Below are 19,311 nucleotides of genomic sequence, written 5' to 3'. Positions count from 1 at the left end.
TCAGGTATGTGTTTTGCAAATATTTTCTTTTAGTCTGTGACTTTTTTCACCCATTTTTTAAGTGTTTTTCAAAGAGCAGAAGTTTTAAATTTTGTTGAAGTTCAATGTATCAAATTGTTCTTTTGTGATTTATACATTTTGTGTCCTAAAAATACCTAACCTAACTCAGTTACAAAGTTTTTTTTCCTAGAAATTGTATACTTTTAGGTTTGGTATTTAGAGGTATCATTTTGAGTTAGTTTTTTCATATGGTACATGAGGTGAGTTTATTTATTTGCATGTGGATATCCAGTTATTTCAGCACCATTTCCTGAGTAGACTGTTCTTTCTCTGTTGGATAGCTTGTCATCTGAGTCAAGAAATCAATGGACCACATATATGAGCCTATTTCTGGGCTTTACATTCTGTTTCATTTTCAGTGTATCTATCCCTTTGCCATTATCACACCTCCTTGATTATAGTAACTTTATAGTAAATCTTGATGTATAAATAATGTAAGTCCTTTAGCTTTGTTCTTCTTTTTCAAAATTGTTTTAGCTATTCTAGTTCCTTTGCTTTTTTATAGACATTTCAGAATCAGCTGGTTAGTGCCTACCCCAGAAAGCATGCTGCAATTTTAAAAAGGATGTTTTGAGGAGTAAGATTATTTAGAATCCATTTGGGAAGATTAACATCTTAACAATGTTTTTTTCCTTTTTTATGAATATCTCTCTCCATTTATTTAGATCTTCATTGAAGTCTCTCATCAGTGTTTCATAGTTTTCAGCATATAGACCTCACACATATTTTGTTAGCATTTTTGATAAGTATTTTATATTTTTTGCTGCTATTGTGAATGGTACTTTAAAGTTTTTTTTTAATTTCCAGCAAGATAAACAGAGTCCCTGAGGAGAAAAGCCCCTGGATTGCCATGGAGTGGAGGGAAGGCTAAACACACCGAGCTGCTCGGGTTTTCTGGTTGAATGGGGCAGAAGCATGTGCCCCTCCCAGGGCTCCTTGACTGAAGTTGGCCCTTTCTTGTGTTGTTATTGTAATCAGTCCTACTCAGCCACTTCTTTTCACAGAAGTGTTGCAGCTGATTCTTGATTATTAATATGTGACATCTTTGTAGGTGTCAGCATAGCCTAGGCTGTTGTCATCAGAGGTGTTACATCTATAAAATGGCCAGCAGTGTTTTGAAACACTCCAGAGTGAATAGCATCTTTTAAGAAGATGATATTAAGGTGAGATCTTAGCTTTATAACCCACAGTGTTTTTCATTTGAGTTCATATTGGTGTTATCTCTTTTTTTTTATTAGACTTTATTACAACTACCACCTGCTATGGTAGAAGAAGGTGAAGAAGTTCCAAATCAAGAAACAGAATTGGAAACAGAAGAAGAGACCATGACTGCTCAAGCTGACATCATACCCAGTCCAACAGATGCCAGCTCCAGCTCTAGTGAAGAAAGCCCGGACTTTCAGTCTGTCGCCACCCCCAGTTATGCTGAGGCCACCACCAATGAGGCAGGAGCCAGTTCAGATCCAGACACCACCCCTGCTCCACCTGAGATCAGCACTACTGTGGCAGGACCTGTCACTGCACCAGCAGAGGCTGACACACCTCAAGATGCCACATCTGCCCCAGCGGAGACCAAGTAGTCGAACTGTAGCCCTCTTAGGGAGGACATGGCATTCATAAAATCTAAGTAAAATTACGTTTTGTATTTTATATTTGCTTCTGCCATTTTAATGGCACTAATTAATGTCAATCCTTATTTTTGTTACCTGATTTCAGTGTCTTGGATATATTAAAAAAAATTGTATGTGTATGAACAACTCCAATTTCCTTTGTTTAGTCTGAAGGACAAATAACCATTCCTTTGATATTTGATCACTGAGTGCATGTATCTGTAATCTTGCCTACATTAACATAATTTTCTATAGAATACACAAGACATACTTCACATTTTTAGTGAGTTTCTCTAAAGAGGAGGACAGAATACACTGTAATTAACAAATGCCCTTAAGCAAGTGTCCAAATTGGGGAGGAAATTATTTCTTCTATCATACTATCAGATGCTCAAGTTCTGTTTCCTTTTTTTCTCACTTTTATTTACGTCTTCTTGATTTAAAGACATTAATAGCCATAAGATCTAGGTTTCTCCAATCTGTCAAAAAGGTTACATGCATTTTCTTTTCCAAAATCTCAGGATGTATTAAAATCACCTAGGGTGTCTGTTTATACTTGGGGCCCACCTCAGACCTAATGAATGAGAATCTTGGGGTTAAGGCCCTGGAATCTGTATTGTAACAGGTTCTCCACACCAGTTGTGTTTCACTTGTTGGCAGAGTGGCATCAGACAAGGCTGGTGAGGCTGAGCCAGGATTTGTCATTCAGCTAAATAGGAAGAATCTGACAAATTGATCTGGGCAGGAAGCAGGATCCAGCTGGGCAACGAGAGTCAGCAAACTTAACTCCTGTGTACAGGGTAGAATTTCCCCACTGCAGAGGTTCTGAATGTTCTGCCCTGTTTAGTTTTATTGGTAGATAACCAATCACAAGGAGACCTCCAGGGGAAATGTGCTCCAAATATGAGAGGACAGAAGTCTAGAACCTTGCTACTCAAGTGTGGTTAATGAGCCAGCAACATCAATGTCCTATTAAGGTTTGTTAGAAGTACGGAGGTTTGGGCTCTACTCCAGACATACTAAATCTTAAATCTGCATTGCAACAAAGTCCCCAGGTGATTCATCTGTACTTTGTAGTTTGAGGAGCACTGCACTGAGATTACTGTGCTGTCCTCACATGAATGAGGCTATAATGGTAGAATTAACACTGAGTGTGACTAATGTTTTCTGACAAGGGACCTGTGTTTATAAGGTCCCTGGGCATGGTGCCCAGAGCTGAAAAAAGAGATGGGTATGTGTGTGGGGCGAGGGAAAAATTGCCTACTAATTCTCTCTCCCCCATTTTGATCATCCATTAGAGTGGCTAAGGGGGAGCATTGCCCCAAAGTACCCCCTCTAATGCATCTACCTATGGGCTTGACCATGTCCAAGCAGTCTTTGAAGTAAGCAAGAACTGCATGCTGTCACTGAAATCTTTATGGTCCTCACATTTTAAAGGAATGATTAATTCATAAGGGAATTAAAGCCAGAAAGTCAAGGCATCTATATTTTTGAGTGACGGGTGTTTGTTCAGCTCTATCAGGCTGTGGTAGATGTGGTTCAGACTCTCATCTTGTCTTACTGCATCAGAACACTTGTGTAAACGTTAGGTAAGGAGGGGGAAATGGAAGTGACACAATGAGGGGAGTGAAATGTCAAGGAAACAATGCTAGGAAACCTAGGTCTATTTGTTAGCAGAGTAAGGATCAAGCCAGATAGTCTGTTACATAATTTCTCTGGTAAAAGATTTAGAAAGCAGGTGCCGTGGGCATCTATATGGGGAATAGCACTCACAGAATTATTTTCATTTGTGAATATATGGTATCAGGCTAAGCAAAGGAAAGAAGCTTTACTGTATTACCGTCTTTCCTGGAAAAGATTGATTTTTCTCTCTACCCTTAGGGGATAATGAATTATGATACCTGCAACCAAAATAAGCAAGCTGTTAAGCTGCTTTCTCATTAAGTAAACTGTTTTCCAAACACTATACATCACTCTTGTCTAGCTGGGTGATCGTACTTTTTTCTTTGCTACTTGATTTTCTGTCACACTAAAAAGTAAATTTAAGTAGAAGATGGGTAAGTCTTGGATTTGTCAAACGAATTAAAAAAGGGATGATGGTAGTGGGATTGGAATTATTTTAAATTGTTTATTCATTGGAAAGGCCAGTGAGTTGCATTTGACGATAGACTCGTGGAATTTTTAAAGAAATTTAAGATCTCTTATTTTAAATAATCAGGAAACAGAATCATTGAGACTTAACCAGAGTGGCAATTGTGGGAGAGTAAGATAGAACCCAAGTCCAATCCTAGGACAGTATTTTGTTTATGTTTTCAATCACGCATACATGAGAGATTGCTTCACAAATTCAGGAGTTTTCTATTTAATTTGGGATTACTCCAGACACAGGTACTAGCCATGTGACTGTTTCAGATTAGTGTTCCCATTGCTCTCCATCCTGTTTTTCATATCTGAATATGTCATGATTTTGAAATCTATTTTTAAAAGAAAACCAAAAAGATGCATGCCAAGAAAATGAGCATGAAATGAAGCAATTCAAGTATTTAGAGGGTTTTTTTCCCCCCTTCAAAATGCTGAGTTAAGAAAGTTCATTACCAGCAGTTGTGAATAAATAACTCCATTTATTCTCAAATGAATGAGAAGATCTAAACATTATCAGGACTCCTGAAGTTGGTATAATGATAAAAGTTGAGATGTTTTACTAGATATTGAGAGAAACAGCACAAATGGGCCATTTGTGCTCCTATCAAAAAAATGAAGTATTTTATGATCAGGAAACAGCATGGTATTGTGAAACAGACTCAGACTCATCTAACCCAACTCAAATTTTACCTAATTTGCTTACCAGCATTTGGCTTGACTTTAGACAAATTTTATAACCTCTCTAAGCCCCAGTTTTCTTTATCAATTTATAAAGCAGGGAAAAGAGCTCTTTGGATTTGGAGGTGGGTGTTTGTTCTATGGTAATGCTCAGGACAATATCTAGTACCTAGGTCCTTGATACATACCAGTCACTCTGTTTTTCTTCAAAGCTTTGTGACAGTGTAGGATATTGCCAGCTAAGGCTTTGAGGTTTTAGCTGGGCCCCTATCCAGGGAGCATAGAGGATGATCAAGAAGGGGACACTGGGTGGCAGTTGACTTTTGGGGATCTATCAAGGATCAAGTCTACTGATTGGGGACCTCTGTGTCAGTACGTTGTGACATTGAGAGTGGTCTCTGCCGAAACTAAAATTCTGGTGGAACAGTACAGCCAGAGGGAAGATACAAGGTCCCATCATGCTTCTGAAATATGGAGCTGATAACTTCGATCAGCTCTGAATTCTATACTGTACCACCCCCAAACCATCTACATTCTTGCATTTACAATTAGCTTTGTGCCTTGAATGCACTATTTTCTTTTTATCTTGGAGTCACTCAAATGATATTTTTAGAGTTGTTTCTTCAATTAAAACAAGATAAAAAAGATTTTTTGAAGGCCGGGCGCTGTGGCTCACGCCTGTAATCCTAGCTCTTGGGAGGCCGAGGCGGGCGGATTGCTCAAGGTCAGGAGTTCAAAACCAGCCTGAGCAAGAGCGAGACCCCATCTCTACTATAAAAATAGAAAGAAATTAATTGGCCAACTGATATATATATATAAAAATTAGCCGGGCATGGTGGCACATGCCTGTAGTCCCAGCTACTCGGGAGGCTGAGGCAGGAGGATCGCTTGAGCCCAGGAGTTTGAGGTTGCTGTGAGCTAGGCTGACGCCACGGGCACTCACTCTAGCCTGGACAACAAAGCGGAGACTCTGTCTCAAAAAAAAAAAAAAAAAAGATTTTTTGAAAAAAACATTGACCCTTTTGCACAAGCCACAAGATCAGTGCCTTGATTCCTGTGAAAAATGTTTGGCGGTTAGCCTTTCTAATTATTAAGAAATCATGTTAGTAGATGTTTAAGAATAATGAAACTTTTTTTGTATGTAACCAGAGGCTGAAGTAACATAGCTGAAGAAGAAACTAGAGGTAAAGTGATCTGAACAAAATGTCATAGTGTAGTGTAATTTATTGAGTGTCATGTGGTATTAATAGCAACATCCCCAAAATGCAAATGGATAAAAGTTTGGTCAGTGTGCATGACATTCCTTCATGTGAGCCTCCTAAGAAAAGGTCACTGAGCATTCTCTGTTTACATTTTAATTTTAAGATCCAGAATTTCACACTAAGCTTTGCTTCTCATTTCTTACCATGCAATGAAAGAAGAGTTCATATTTCCAATGTGTCTTGTTTTCTCAGTTCTTTACATTGTCTTAAAATTTTTTAAATTCAAAAAAAAGAAAGAAAAGAATTATTTAGCATAGTTAATAGGCTATCTTGTGTATTCTTCTAAAAATATTTTCTGTACATTACAACAAATAGAAATTTGTGTTTTTTCTATTTTTATACAAATGGTATCATAACATGCAGAATTGTTTTTTAACATCTTTTTTTCACTTAATATAACTTGAAGAATTTTTCATGACAACACACAAAGGGCTTCTTCATAATTTTTACAACTACATAACATTACGAATGAATGGGGGGGTTATATTTTATGTATCATACTTTAACCATTTCCCAATAATGGGCATTTAAATTATTTCTATTTTTGTAATAACAAACTACTATAAAGAATAAACTTGTACTAAAATCATTTTACACTGTATGAGTGTATTTCAAAGATTAAATCCTTCAAGTGTAGATCTCAGGCAGTCGTCGTTTGCTTGGCCTTATGGAGTTTCACCCCATGTGTTGCAAATTATTATTCAGCCACGACGTGAGGGGACCCCTCTTCAGATTCCTGGAACTCTTCCTTTGAACTCTCCCTCTTTTCAGTTACTCTGCCTCACAAATTCTAGCCAATCCAGCCTCCCTAAGCTTCTGTCTCCTAAATTCAGTGAGACTGCTGGGTTTCTACTGAGGTTCTCCATATACAAACAAGCAAACTGTGCTGCTGCTTGGAAATTGCCGCTGGGCAAAAAGCAGGGCAATCACTAGGACTCACATTGCTTATTTTCTTCCTCTCAAGGATGACAGACCTACGTTGTCTGGTGTTCAGTGTCTGAAAATAGTTGCTCCATGTATGTCATCCACTAGCTGATTATAGTGGGACGATAAGTTACTGCTTTATTAGCAGAAGCAGAAGTCCTCACACTGATTGTTGTTTTCAAGTATTAAATCAACCTTACATTCCTAATCTTTTTTTATAAGTGCAGTGTTAAGTATACTAGTATTTTAAGATTCTTACATCTATGTTTATGAGGGAGATCAGTCTACAATACTAATTATTATTACTATTCTTGTCAAGTTGTATATCAAGATTATACCAACCTCATAAAGTGAATTGAGAAGTGCTTTTTCTTTTTCTATTCACTGGAAGAAAGAAGAGTTTTTGTAAAATTGATATTATTACTTCTTTAAGCAATTTAAGGTTGGAGACTTCTTTGTGGGAAGACTTAATTTCAGGTTCAATTTATACAATAGTATAGTAGGATTACTACTGTATTTCTTGTTGTGTTGGTTTTGGTAAGTTGTATTTCCCAGGAATTTGTCCATTTCAGCTGAATTTTCATATTAATGTGGGCAAAAGTAATATATAATATCCTCATAGCACAGCTTTAGTTATATCCCACACATTCCATATCATATTTTCATAACATTCAGTTTAAAATATTTTCTAATTTCCATGTGATTTCTTTTTTAACCTATATTGTTTTTGTTTTCTTTAATTTTTACTGAAAATGTTTTGTAACATGATAGAGGTGATAGTTGCACAACATTGTGAATGCATTAAATGCCACTGAATTGTTCACTTAAAAGTGAAAAATTTTAAATTTTTTGTTATTGCTCACTTTAAAGTTGTTCATTTTATGTTATATGAGTTTCATCTTAACCAAAAACACTTCACTTTTTATGAAGTGGATTACTTAATTTCTATGCAGTTGGGCATTCTTCTTCTTCTTCCTTTTTTTTTTTTCTTTTTGAGTCAGAGTCTCACTCTTTTGCCCAGGCTAGAGTGCCGTGGCATCAGCCTAGCTCACAGCAACCTCAAATTCCTTGGTTCAAGCGACCCTCCTGCCTCAGCCTCCCGAGTAGCTGGGACTACAGGCACGTGCCACCATGCCCGGCTAATTTTTTCTATATATTTTTAGTTGGCCAATTAATTTTGTTCTATTTTTAGTAGAGACAGGGTCTTGTTCTTGTTCAGGCTAGTTTCGCACTCCTGACCTTGAGCAATTCTCCCACCTCGGCCTCCAGAGTGCTCCCAGAGTGCTAGGCCACACCTGGCCTCTCCTTCTTTTTTTTTTGTTATTAATTTCTAGCTTCATCCTACTGTGGTCAGAGAACCTACTCTGCATGATGATAATCCTTTGGAATTTATCACGACTTTTACAATACATGTTCCATGTGCATTTGAAAAGATTGTATTGTATATTCTGTAGTATTTAAGTGTATGTGTGTGTATATACACATAATATAAATATGTATAAAAAATTAGGACTTGTGGAATGAAGATGCCAGAGAGAAGAGAAGTGCAAAAATGTGAGCCCAACATCAGATTAGTTTTCATCAAGTTATTTACTGATTAAATTGTGCAAGACAAGAGACTTAAAAGCCAAACAGAAGGTGGGTGAAAAAGCCCAGCATTCTTGATAGCACTTGGCTCTTCTTTATTTACCACAGGAACCTCTAGAGCCCATCTGCAGGCATAACCTTATCCCTAATCCCTGAGCAGTCTTGAGGTTCATTAGGAGGCAGTGAGAAGATGCCCAGCTAGCCCTGTCTCTGTCTGCAGCTCCAGGCTGCCCCACTGCCATTCGGTCTCAGAGCACAGGAACTAGACAAGGGCAGTTCCAGGTTCCGGTGGGCCCGAAGCTTGCATGGTTTTGAGGGCCATTCTTAAGAAAAAGAATGTAAAATTACAAACATGAAATTAGGTATAAGGTCTTGGAAGGGGCCATGTAAGAGATGAGTCTTGAAGCTTAACCTTCACTAGCTTCATTCTTACTCTGCCTCTGGCTTGGGTTTGAATTTTCAGTGTCTAGCTTTGTTTCCCCATCTCTAATCCTCTATCTTGATGAGCAACTATTCTGGATCCGATTCTCCACCAGCAGGCTTGGAGCCTTGCCGTGGACTTGAGTTCTAACACCGGATGACTGACTTCTACACTTGGCTTGACTGCGTCCTTGCACGTGGCTGGCAGGACAGAGCATCCTAATCTTCCGGAGACAGGAACTGCAGAGCCAGCGGGAAAAGGCTCAGAAATCAATGAGAGACACTGAAGACAGACTTTCAGGCAAAGGGAAAACTTCTCTAAGCCTTATTTGTCCAAAGTCACTACACTAATAAATGAGAGAACTGGGATTTGAACTTTGACTCCAAAATCTGTCATTCTCTAAACTGCTTCAAAATATAACCCTTTTGTTGTATTGACCTAGAAAGGCCTGGCTCAGAGTTGGGTTTTATTGTCTGTAATGACATTAGAAAAGTTGCTTTATTATACTGAGAATACCATAAGATCATAAATCTATTAATATTTTTCTCTCTATTAAATGGAGGGGAAAAAACCCTTTAGTAAGTGTTTTGCTTCTAAAGCCATAGGTTTTGTTTCAGGCAGTTCCTCTTTGGTTCAGTCACCATGGTTATGAATTCACTTACATTATTCTTATTTAAAACTGTCTTAGCTACTTGTGAATCCAAGGTCAATGAAATCTCCATTGGAATGCATATATTTCTAATTTGTACCATCGTGTGTCTACTTTGGGATACATGCTCATGATCATTTTATTATTTATTACAAGAAGAGTCAGTATCCCTCTAGCACCAGAAGAGAAACCAAACAGACACTATTTCATCCTAGCAGGATGTGGAGTTGTACTGTTGCCTCTTGTCAGCTGCTTATATAATTCAGAAGAAGAGCACTTACCACTGCTTAACAGACTTTTTCACAGAGAGGGCCTGGGTGTGCAGCACCCTGCCAAGTTTCCCATTAGTTATGAAGAAAAGCCATTTGTATTCTGAAATTGCAGATCAGCCAGGCAATCACCGCACAGAAATAGCCCCCATGAAAATAAAGCAGTGCTATATTTGAAGCCTTAATCATGTATATTTATAGACCTGAGTTTAGTTCTATTTGGAAATTTTCACATTATACAGTAACGTTGTGATTACCAAACATACTCGGAGGGCGAGGGGACGGGATGTTTGATCCACTTACATTTTCTGAGTAATGGGGAGTTAGTCACAAGGAATTTTTCTGTCTACTCTTTACTGAATGCTTTTCAAAAATTGCTTTAGTCAGCGCATAAGGGGATCAGAAAGGCAGCTATGAGGTATCATTGGGGGTGGGAGGAGTGAGGAAGTATGTTCTCAACAGATTTGTCATTGATATGTAAAAATCCTCCAGTAGATTCAGTCTTGTGTCTTAGGACCCTTTTCTATATTAAAATGATGATCATTTGGGTTGGCTAACATATTGCACATATTAGTGTTAGGACTTATTAGTAGTATTAAGTTTATCAGGACTTGTCCTGAGAGAAGAGTTGAAAAGATAGAAGGTACTAGAGGGTTTCTCAGGGCTACTTGGGGCCAGGCCTGTTAGCAGACAGTCTGCCATTCCTTCTTCAGTGAATCCGAGTTACTAATCTTTGGATGGCATTTTATTGAACCCCCTCAAGCTTAGCCCATGCAGAAAGAAAGACCCATCATCTTCCTCACCCTCACACCTGCTTCTGTGATGCTCACGGCTCCCCATCTCCTGGTTGGTCACTCATACTGGCGAGGGAAGGCGACATCAGGATATCTAGAGGAAGAGTGTTTTAGGAGAGGGAATAACAGCGTGAGGGCCCTGACCTGGAGCTTGGCCCAGGGTGTTGAAGGCGAAAGAAGAGGGCAGTAGAAGGAGTGGAGGCCAGAGAGGATGTGGTCTGAGCATGTTCCACTGTTCAAATGAGAAAGCTTAGAGTTGACTTTGACGTCTTTCTCTGCCTCTGTCCCCAGGTGCAATCCTTCCCCAAGTGCTCTGAAACACTTCTCAAAATTGTGACGTCATCTCTGTTGCCACTACTACTGCAGTCAGTCAGTTCCTCCCAGCTGGTCTCCCTGACTCATGGCGTTTCCCTCCCCAAATCTGCCCTCCACTTTGCTGCTAGAGTTAGCCTTTCATGTCACACGTCTGACCATGCCATTCCCCTCTTCAGCATGCTCCGTGGTTCCCCATTACCTGTGCCAGCACCGACCGGTCGGACGCTCTGCAGTGCTGGGAATGTTCTACAATCTGTGCTGTCCACTGTCCTCATGCGCATTTGATATATGGCCAGTGAGGCTGAGAAATTGAATTTTAAATTTTATTTCATTTCAGATCATGTAAATAGTTGTGTGTAGCTAATGACTACATGCAGTATTGAACAGTGCAACATTTCTGTAGTTTTTAATCTTCTAGGAAAGGTTTCTTTTGAGAACTTAATGAAAGTTTCATTTTCCTTAAAACATTCAGTTCCACTATTTTGCTAGAATTCTATCGTTTATGGTTCTATGGAGCCCATCCATGTATTCCTAATTAAGAACCCCCACCCTAGAGGTTCAAGTCCAAGCCCCTTTCTAGGATAGGGAAACTCAGTACATAGAAAATGTCCTCAGTTTCAAGCTAGATTGGATAAGATGATGGCCCTGAGCTATAGGAAGCAGACTAGTTGGAGGGACCAACGATGACCAGGAAAGGAAGCCGGGTTGATCCAGGCAGGGCAGGATTAAATGTCAGGCGACACAGCGTCAGGACTTGAGGAGGGCAAGAACAGAGTGGAGGTATAGTACCCGGTGGGGCAAGGCAGCAACTACAGTGGGCCACCAACGAAGTGGGTCAACTCAGAGGGATGGAGCCGAGTGACAGTGACCCCATTCCACATGCTCCGTGCCAGTCCATCATGGTCCCCAGATACCGCATGTTTCCATATGGTTGTTCTCATGGCTTCTTTTGCTAAAAAGCTCTTTCTTGCTGGCCTGGCAAACTCCTCACCCTAGGTCAAGTTCCCGTCCCCTGTGACATTTCCCTACCTCCTTTCCTTGTAAAACTAGTCACTCCCCATCTGTCCTGTCACACAGCCACCTCTCGAAGCCTCCTGGCTACCTAGTGTGGATTAGTAGTTTTAGAGTCAGACAGACCTAAATTAAAAGTAGCTCTGCCACTTGCTAACCAGGCAATCTTTACCCATATTGCTATAGTTTCCTCATCTGGATAATTGGGGCATGCTAGCTTCTTTGAAGAGTTGTTATAAAGATTAAATATGTTGAGATATGGAAATTGATTAGTATAATGCCAGACACATAGAAATCAATAAACAGTAGCTAGCATTGCCATTATCATTATCATCATCTGGATGGTAGCATTACCACATGATGCAACAGTTTGTGGCTTATGGATGTTTTTGTCCCCCATGTTCGACTGGATTCCGGAGTAGCTTTCCTATTTGAAGCTGGCTAGAAACTGCCTGACATGAAGAAGAGGTATATGATTTTGTTTTCTAAAAAGAAACGTTTCAGGAGTCATTTATTTGGCCAGAAGTTTTTAGGATGCCTTCTCCATGTGTCACACCCTTCCATCGGGCAGAACAATAGCTTAATAAATGTGTATCATCTTTTTACCTGCTTTGCATGGTTTGAAATGTTCTAAAAAAGTTGGTCCAGAATGTTCCTTCTCAGTCCTGGCACTGTCTAAATCCTCTGATTTCGGCACACATTTGGTTAGCAGATCAGTGCTGGAGAACAGGACCCTGAGGGAGGAAGACATAGAGCAGGCATAGCCTGAGTGGGGAAAGACCTGAGATGCCACTGCTCTGCCATGGCTGCTGACAATGATGCTGGAGGTGATGATGAAGGTGATGGTGATGGTGATGATATTTACTGAGCACTCTTGCCGCAGAGACTGTGCTATGTTTCTACACAGATGGTTACATTTGATACTCACAGGAACCCCGTGGTACTATATTTCCTATTAAGAAAAAGAGGAAATCGAAGCTTAATTAAGCAACATGTCCAAGCTTTACACAGCCAGTAAGTGGTGGAACCAGGATTTGAACTGGCGTATCTGAGTACAGGGTCTGTACTCAGTCACAGTGGTGATTGGTTCATGCATGGAGGTGCTGCCCAGAAGGGTAGACTCTGGGTTTTGGGAAAGGGGAGGGGTGGCTGGCGTGTGCGGTTCTCTGCCACCAGGAAACAAGACACAGGCTCTGGGACTGTGGAGAGGGCCCGCTGAGACAATTGTTGACACAGAATTTATTTTTGTTCATTACTGAAATACATGTGGTGGGTGAGCTGGCTCACTCTGGCCTCTTAAATGAGAGACATCCCTCACCTGGCTTTTGGAAATGTGTTTTTAGTGGACAGTGGTGCACTGACAGATCCTCACAGGTCACTGCTGAGCAAACCACATCTATCCTTTGGCACCACTGGCGGCAGCAGCAGCACTGAGGGACAAAATTTATTAAAGTAGCCTTCAGCCCTCGAACCCATGGTGCCTGTAAGATGTGGCTGCTTCATTAGTACAACAGATAGTGGGTTCATTCAGATCAGTTCTGATGGGAAAAAAACAACAACAAAAAAACAGTCACTCCTTGATCTTTTTGTATTTTTAATTTTTTCAGAAATGACTAGATACTTGGCTTCAAAAAAGGATGAATGACTGCCTGGTGCTGACTCACTGCTCAGCTGTGATTGCCTCGGGCCAAGAGGGAGGCTGGGGCAGGCCTGCACAGTAGCTGCCTCCGGTGAAGGTGGTGCTTGCTGGGCTGTGGCTGCTCCAAGGCCTCTCCTGCTTCTGACTCAGGGCCCAGACTCTGGCACAGGTCCCTTTCTGCTTCTCATCAACACTGGCCGCAGCCTCCCGGCATCGCACTTTTGAGCTTCTCCCTGCCCCCCTTAGATCCGTTCCAGTCCCCTTGTCCGCAGCACTGGCCTGTTTTCTCCTCCACTCAAGCCTAGATGGCTTCATTCCTGAATGGGGCAGGGAATCAATTCTCACCCCCTTTTCCTTCTCACTCTCCCCCAGGCCTAAATGAAACATTTTCTCCCTCTGTCATCTGCTATTGTAGAGAAGGTGTCCAATGACCTTTTTTAACTTGAGAAGTCATAAGGCACAAACTCAGAATCCCAGCAGCCTTGATTTGACCAAATCTTGAAGGGCCATTTCAGCCCTGGGCTACTGTGACTAAGTCCTTCTTGGAGCCTTGAAAAAAGAAGAACTTTGCCATTATAGACTAAGTAAAACATCTAAAGTGTGACTGCTGGGAGAAAAATGGCGCATATATTGACAGAGATGTTTACCTGTGGAGAGGTGCTGTTAGAAAGCTCATGAGCTAAGGTCACCTGCTCACGTGGTGGCCAAGCTTCCCAAGATGTTAGCATCTGCATTTCTTTTCAAGCCCAGGAAGTGAGCATGGCCCCACTTGACAACTCAGCTGGAGCAGTTTACCAATCATGTACCCGTGCATGTGGCACACCTGAAGGATGCTGGCTGCCCTGCTGCTCTCTACGGTTGTTCACGGTCGACATCAGTCATCACCTAGTGAGCTCCAAACTCTCATTCCTGGGAATGCAACGATGTGCAAACAAAGTATTAAAGATGGGAAATTTATGCTTGGATATCTTAACTTCTCTCAGGCATTTAAAAAAAAATCCATTTATTTATTCATTCATTACCATATCTGGAGAGCCAAATAAAGGTAATAACATTTCTAGACTGCTATCACCACCATCATCTCTAGAAAGGGTAAGAGGAATCCAGCCTAGGGTCCCTCTCCTAGCCATAATGCTTGCAATGTAATCCATAGAGTTTGGGAAGTAAATAAATAGAAGTTTGTGCTATTGTTGACTGGAGGAAGCATCAAGGCACAAAAGCATCTTAATATTAGGAAGATATTAAGGCCTTTCCTTATCTTTTCCAGGAAAATAAAGACTACTCATCCTCAGCTACAAAGAAAGAAGAGCCAGCTATGCTCATGTTAGAGAGATAAAGCTACGTTTTGTGGCCCGTTTACAGGACGAAGGATGAATGCAGAACCAAAACACAAACACAGAACACAAATTAAAATGAGGACACACGTACAAACGGTTGACTCAAGTAATAATACACTGGGTCAGTTTTATTTTTATACTCTAAAAAATTAAAGTTAGTTCCTTGTGCATAACCACCCAGGAATTGCAGCAATGGCCATAAATTCTGGAATATGTAGCCTTAGGGAAGCAGATATCCCCTGGCTCAAGGTTTCCAGGTGGTTGCTCTAGGCGCTAGGCATAGATCATAGACCAAGATTAGCAAGGATGGGCAAAGCAAGTCACAGGGGGCATTTCTCATCCCCAGGTTTTCTTAGGGTGATCCTCTAATATCTTCGGCTGAACCCCAGTGGCTGTGCATGGCTTAGGTCACCCCTCCTTTGAGGGGTCTTATCTGTCATTGACTAACCAGCCATCTTATGGAGTATATGCGGCAATCACAGGAACAATGTGTTTACCGTGTGGCCTCCAGACCCCCAATGCCATGGGGAGAGGTAGCTCTTGCTTACTTGCAACTCAGGTCCTTTGTTATGCCTCTAGGCAACACCTTGTTTTTGTTATGCCTCAAGGCAACAGGGGCCTTGTCCGGAACATATTAGTTTTAAATGCTATGGGCAGAGCACATACATTACTAAATTTAATTACTAAACTAGGAAAATATATGTCAGTCCCCTACACTACGGGAGTATTCAGGTTAACAAGTAAAAATTCAATGTTTGAAGGCAATCTTCAAATAAATGCATGCTGTGAAGACTAAACCTTGAAATGCTGATCCTTGAGGAAAAAGCCTCATAGATCCATGCCTGCATGACAGTAATAATTTGCACCATGAAGATGGAACCAATACACAGGCTATTCACCATGGGGATGGTGAAGGGTTACCAATAGCTTTGTAATGAAGCAGAACATAAGAATAATATCTGAATTGTCTCTATTTCCTTTAAAGAATAGTGGGTTGACATTCTCAGAAAATCTCTTTATCATTATCATTAAAGTTTGTTAGAGTTAAGCAACCCATTTAGGCTTAGTTATAGTTAGACATCAGGATCTTCCTGCCCTGCTATGGTTTGAATGTTGGTGTTACCCCCAAATTTATATAATGAAACTTAATCGTCAATGCAATAGCATTGTTAATAGAAAAAGTCAAACTCTGTAAAATAATTTAAAGAAGTTATTCTGAACCAATACAAGTGACCCATAGCCGAGGCAAAACACAAACCCAAGAAGCCTGGAGTAAGCGGTCTTGAGGCAGTTGGATTATAGTGTGATTTTATACATTTCAGGGAGGCAGGAATTACAGGCAAAGACATAAATCAATACATGGAAGGTATACATTGGTTAGATCTAAAAAGGCAAGATACCTTGAAATGGGGGCTTACAAGTCATAGATGGATTTAGAAATTATTTAATTTGCATTGGTTAAAGGAATAAAGCTTTGTCAAAAATTTGAAGTCAGAATAAAGGAATGTTTAAGTTGAGGATGACTGGATCAAAATGACCTGTTTAGCAAAGTTGGTGGCTTACAGGTGTGACATTACATGGCTTTATGCCTTGTTTATAATTTGGTCTCTTTTTGCCACAAAGAGTCTGTTTTGTCAGTCTTATCTCCATTTTAACATTAATGCTGGTCAGCTGTTATGTCTCAACACCCAAAGGGAGTGGGTATAAAATGGCATGGCCAAGAACTCAGTTTAAGGTTTTCCTGGGGTCCTCTTGGCCAAAAGGGATTCATTCAGTTGGTTGGTGGGGGGGGGGGGTGCTTAAGATTTTATTTTTAGTTTACAGTATTAATACATGGGGCCTTTGGGAAATGATTACATCATAAGGGCTCTGCTCTCATGAATGAGATGAATACCCTTATAAATTAGGTTGAAGGGAGTGCCCTAGCCCCTTCTGTCAAGGATGTAGCAAGAGGACCATCTATAAATCTATGTGTGAGCCTTTACCAGACACTGAATATGCAGGTGCCTTGATCTTGGCTTTCCCAGCCTCCAGAACTGTGAGAAATAAATTTCTATTATTTATAAATTACCTAGTTTACAGTATTTTGTTATAGCTGCCTGAATGGACTGCAACAGACCCCATTGTTGAAGATTCTGGAGCCCAGAGTGGATAAAACACAGGAAACAGCTATCTCCTCTTCTCTCTTATCCCCTTACAGATTCTACCTTAACAAGGCCTATTTCTACCAGTGTATATTGTTTCCATATAACTCTCTTGCACAACAGTGTTCTCCACCCTGTGTAATATATACATCCTTTTTAAAGTACACAAAAATTCTCATGAATCCTCTGAGATAATTGATCCTCTTAGTAGCCTGGATTTTCCATTCTCATTGATAGTGTTTCCCATACTGAAACTCTAGGATAGACTATGACTCAGTGAGGTTTAAGCCAGGAATGCAAGGTTGGTTTAACATTCAAAAATCAAGTAATTACAATCAATGTAGTTCCCTACATTAACAGAAAAAAGGAGAAAAAATGTAATCATTTCAACAGATGCAGAAAAATATTTGATGAACTTCAACATCTGTTTACGGTAAAAACTCTTGGCAAACTAGGAATAAAAGAGAACTTTCCCAATCTAATAATGGACATCTACAAAAGAAATTACAGCTACCATCATGCATAATTATAAAATATTGAATGCTTTACCTCTAAGATTGAGAAAACAGTAAGAATGTTCACATTGTCTTTATTTGCAGATGGCATGATTATTTATACAGAAAATCCTAAAAAATCTACAAAAAGTATATGCAGGCCGGGCGCGGTGGCTCACGCCTGTAATCCTAGCACTCTGGGAGGCCGAGGCGGGCGGATTGCTCAAGGTCAGGAGTTCAAAACCAACCTGAGCGAGACCCCGTCTCTACCATAAGAAATAGAAAGAAATTAATTGGCCAACTAATATATATATATGTAAAAATCAGCCGGGCATGGTGGCTTGTGCCTGTAGTCCCAGCTACTCGGGAGGCTGAGGCAGGAGGATCACTTGAGCCCAGGAGTTTGAGGTTGCTGTGAGCTAGGCTGACGCCACAGCACTCACTCTAGCCTAGGCAAGAAAGCAAGACTCTGTCTCAAAAAAAAAAAAAAAAAAAAAAAAAAAAAAAAAAAAAAAAGTATATGCAAACTAATAAATTAACTTAGCAAGTGTTTAGGTAAAATTTCAATATACAAAATTAAAATTTATTTCTATACATCAGCAGAAAATAATTATGTGAAATTTTTACACTTATAACAGCATCAAAAATATAAAATTTTAAGTATAAATGTGATAAAAGGTGGGTGATACTACAAAATGTTGCTGAGGGAAATGACCAAAGACCTAAATAAATTAAGTGATATACCATATTTGTACCATGATCCTGGGTTGAAAGATTTAATATTGTTGAGATATCAGTTCTCCCCAAATTTATCTATATATTCAATAATTCAATGCAATTCCAAACAAAATCCAATCAGACCTTTTCTTTTTGAGAAATTGACAAAGTGGTCTAAAATCTAAATGGAGATTCCAAGAACCTAGAATAGCCAAAATGATTTTTGAATAAACAAAGTTGGATGACTTATACTACCTGATTTTAAGATGTTCTTCAAATCTATAGTAATCAAGACAGTGTAGTAATCAAGACATTGGCAAAATGATTGAAAAATATACTGATATGATAGAATGGAGTCTAGAATCAACCCACATATATATGGCCAAGTGATTCTTGACAGTAGGACCAAGGTGATTCAATGTAGAAAGGAAAGTAAATCTTTTTAGCAAATGGAAAAACTGGATAAATCCATAAACCTTGATTCTCCACCTCACATCTTACATAAAAATTAATTTGAGATGAATTATAAATCTAAACATAAAATCTAAAACTATAAAGCTTTCAGAAGAAAATAAAGGAGAATATTATCATGATCTTAAGGTAAACAAAGATGTCTTAGACAAGACACAAAAAGCATAAAAAGAAAAAAAATGCTAAATTATCTTTCATCAAATTAAAAACTTCTGCTTACTAAGATACCATTAAAAAAATAAAAAGCCAAGCCAAGAATGGAGTACATTTGTAATACTTATGTTTGTCAAAGGGCTTACTTCTGAAATATGTAATAAATTCTCACAAATCAATAACAAAAGGACATCCTGATTTTTAAAATGGGTAAAAACACCTTGAATACACACCTCACGAAGGAAGATATACAATCATCAACTGAGCTCTTAAGAAGATTCTTAGCATTATAAGTCATGAAGAAAATGTAATTAAAAAATAGACAATTTTATACCCAATAAAATAGCTAAAATTATATATATGTTATAAAATAGCATCAAATATTGGCAAAATTGTGGATCAGCTAGAACTCTCATGCATTGCTGATGAAATTGTAGATTGTTCTAATAACTTTGGAAAACATTTGGGTAGTTTCTTAAAGGGTTAAACATATACCTACTCTATTACCCAGCAATTCTGCTTTTACCCAAGAGAAATGAAAACAGAAAGACTTGTGAAAGAATGCGCATGGCACTTTTGTTTATAATAGCCCCAAACTAGAAGCAATCCAAATGTCTATTCACTGGACAAATAT

At 39.4% G+C, this 19,311-nt stretch overlaps 1 protein-coding gene across 2 annotated transcripts in view; it reads left to right on the top strand.

Annotated features, from left to right (window-relative positions):
* AQR (aquarius intron-binding spliceosomal factor) overlaps positions 1-1,817 on the top strand; it is a 97,646-nt gene extending 95,829 nt beyond the window's left edge. For both annotated transcript variants that reach the window (XM_012766344.3, XM_076004233.1), the window contains one exon: positions 1,299-1,817. In XM_012766344.3, coding sequence (XP_012621798.1) covers positions 1,299-1,640 — 342 coding nt within the window. In that variant the 3' untranslated portion in view covers positions 1,641-1,817. The remainder of the gene's footprint in view (positions 1-1,298) is intronic.
* The last annotated feature ends 17,494 nt before the right edge of the window (positions 1,818-19,311 follow it).

The sequence above is a fragment of the Microcebus murinus genome, chromosome 6, assembly GCF_040939455.1.
Source record: "Microcebus murinus isolate Inina chromosome 6, M.murinus_Inina_mat1.0, whole genome shotgun sequence".
NCBI lineage: Eukaryota > Metazoa > Chordata > Mammalia > Primates > Cheirogaleidae > Microcebus > Microcebus murinus.
Note: the sequence above shows the minus strand (reverse complement) of the source record. Positions and strands in the feature narration are given on the sequence as shown.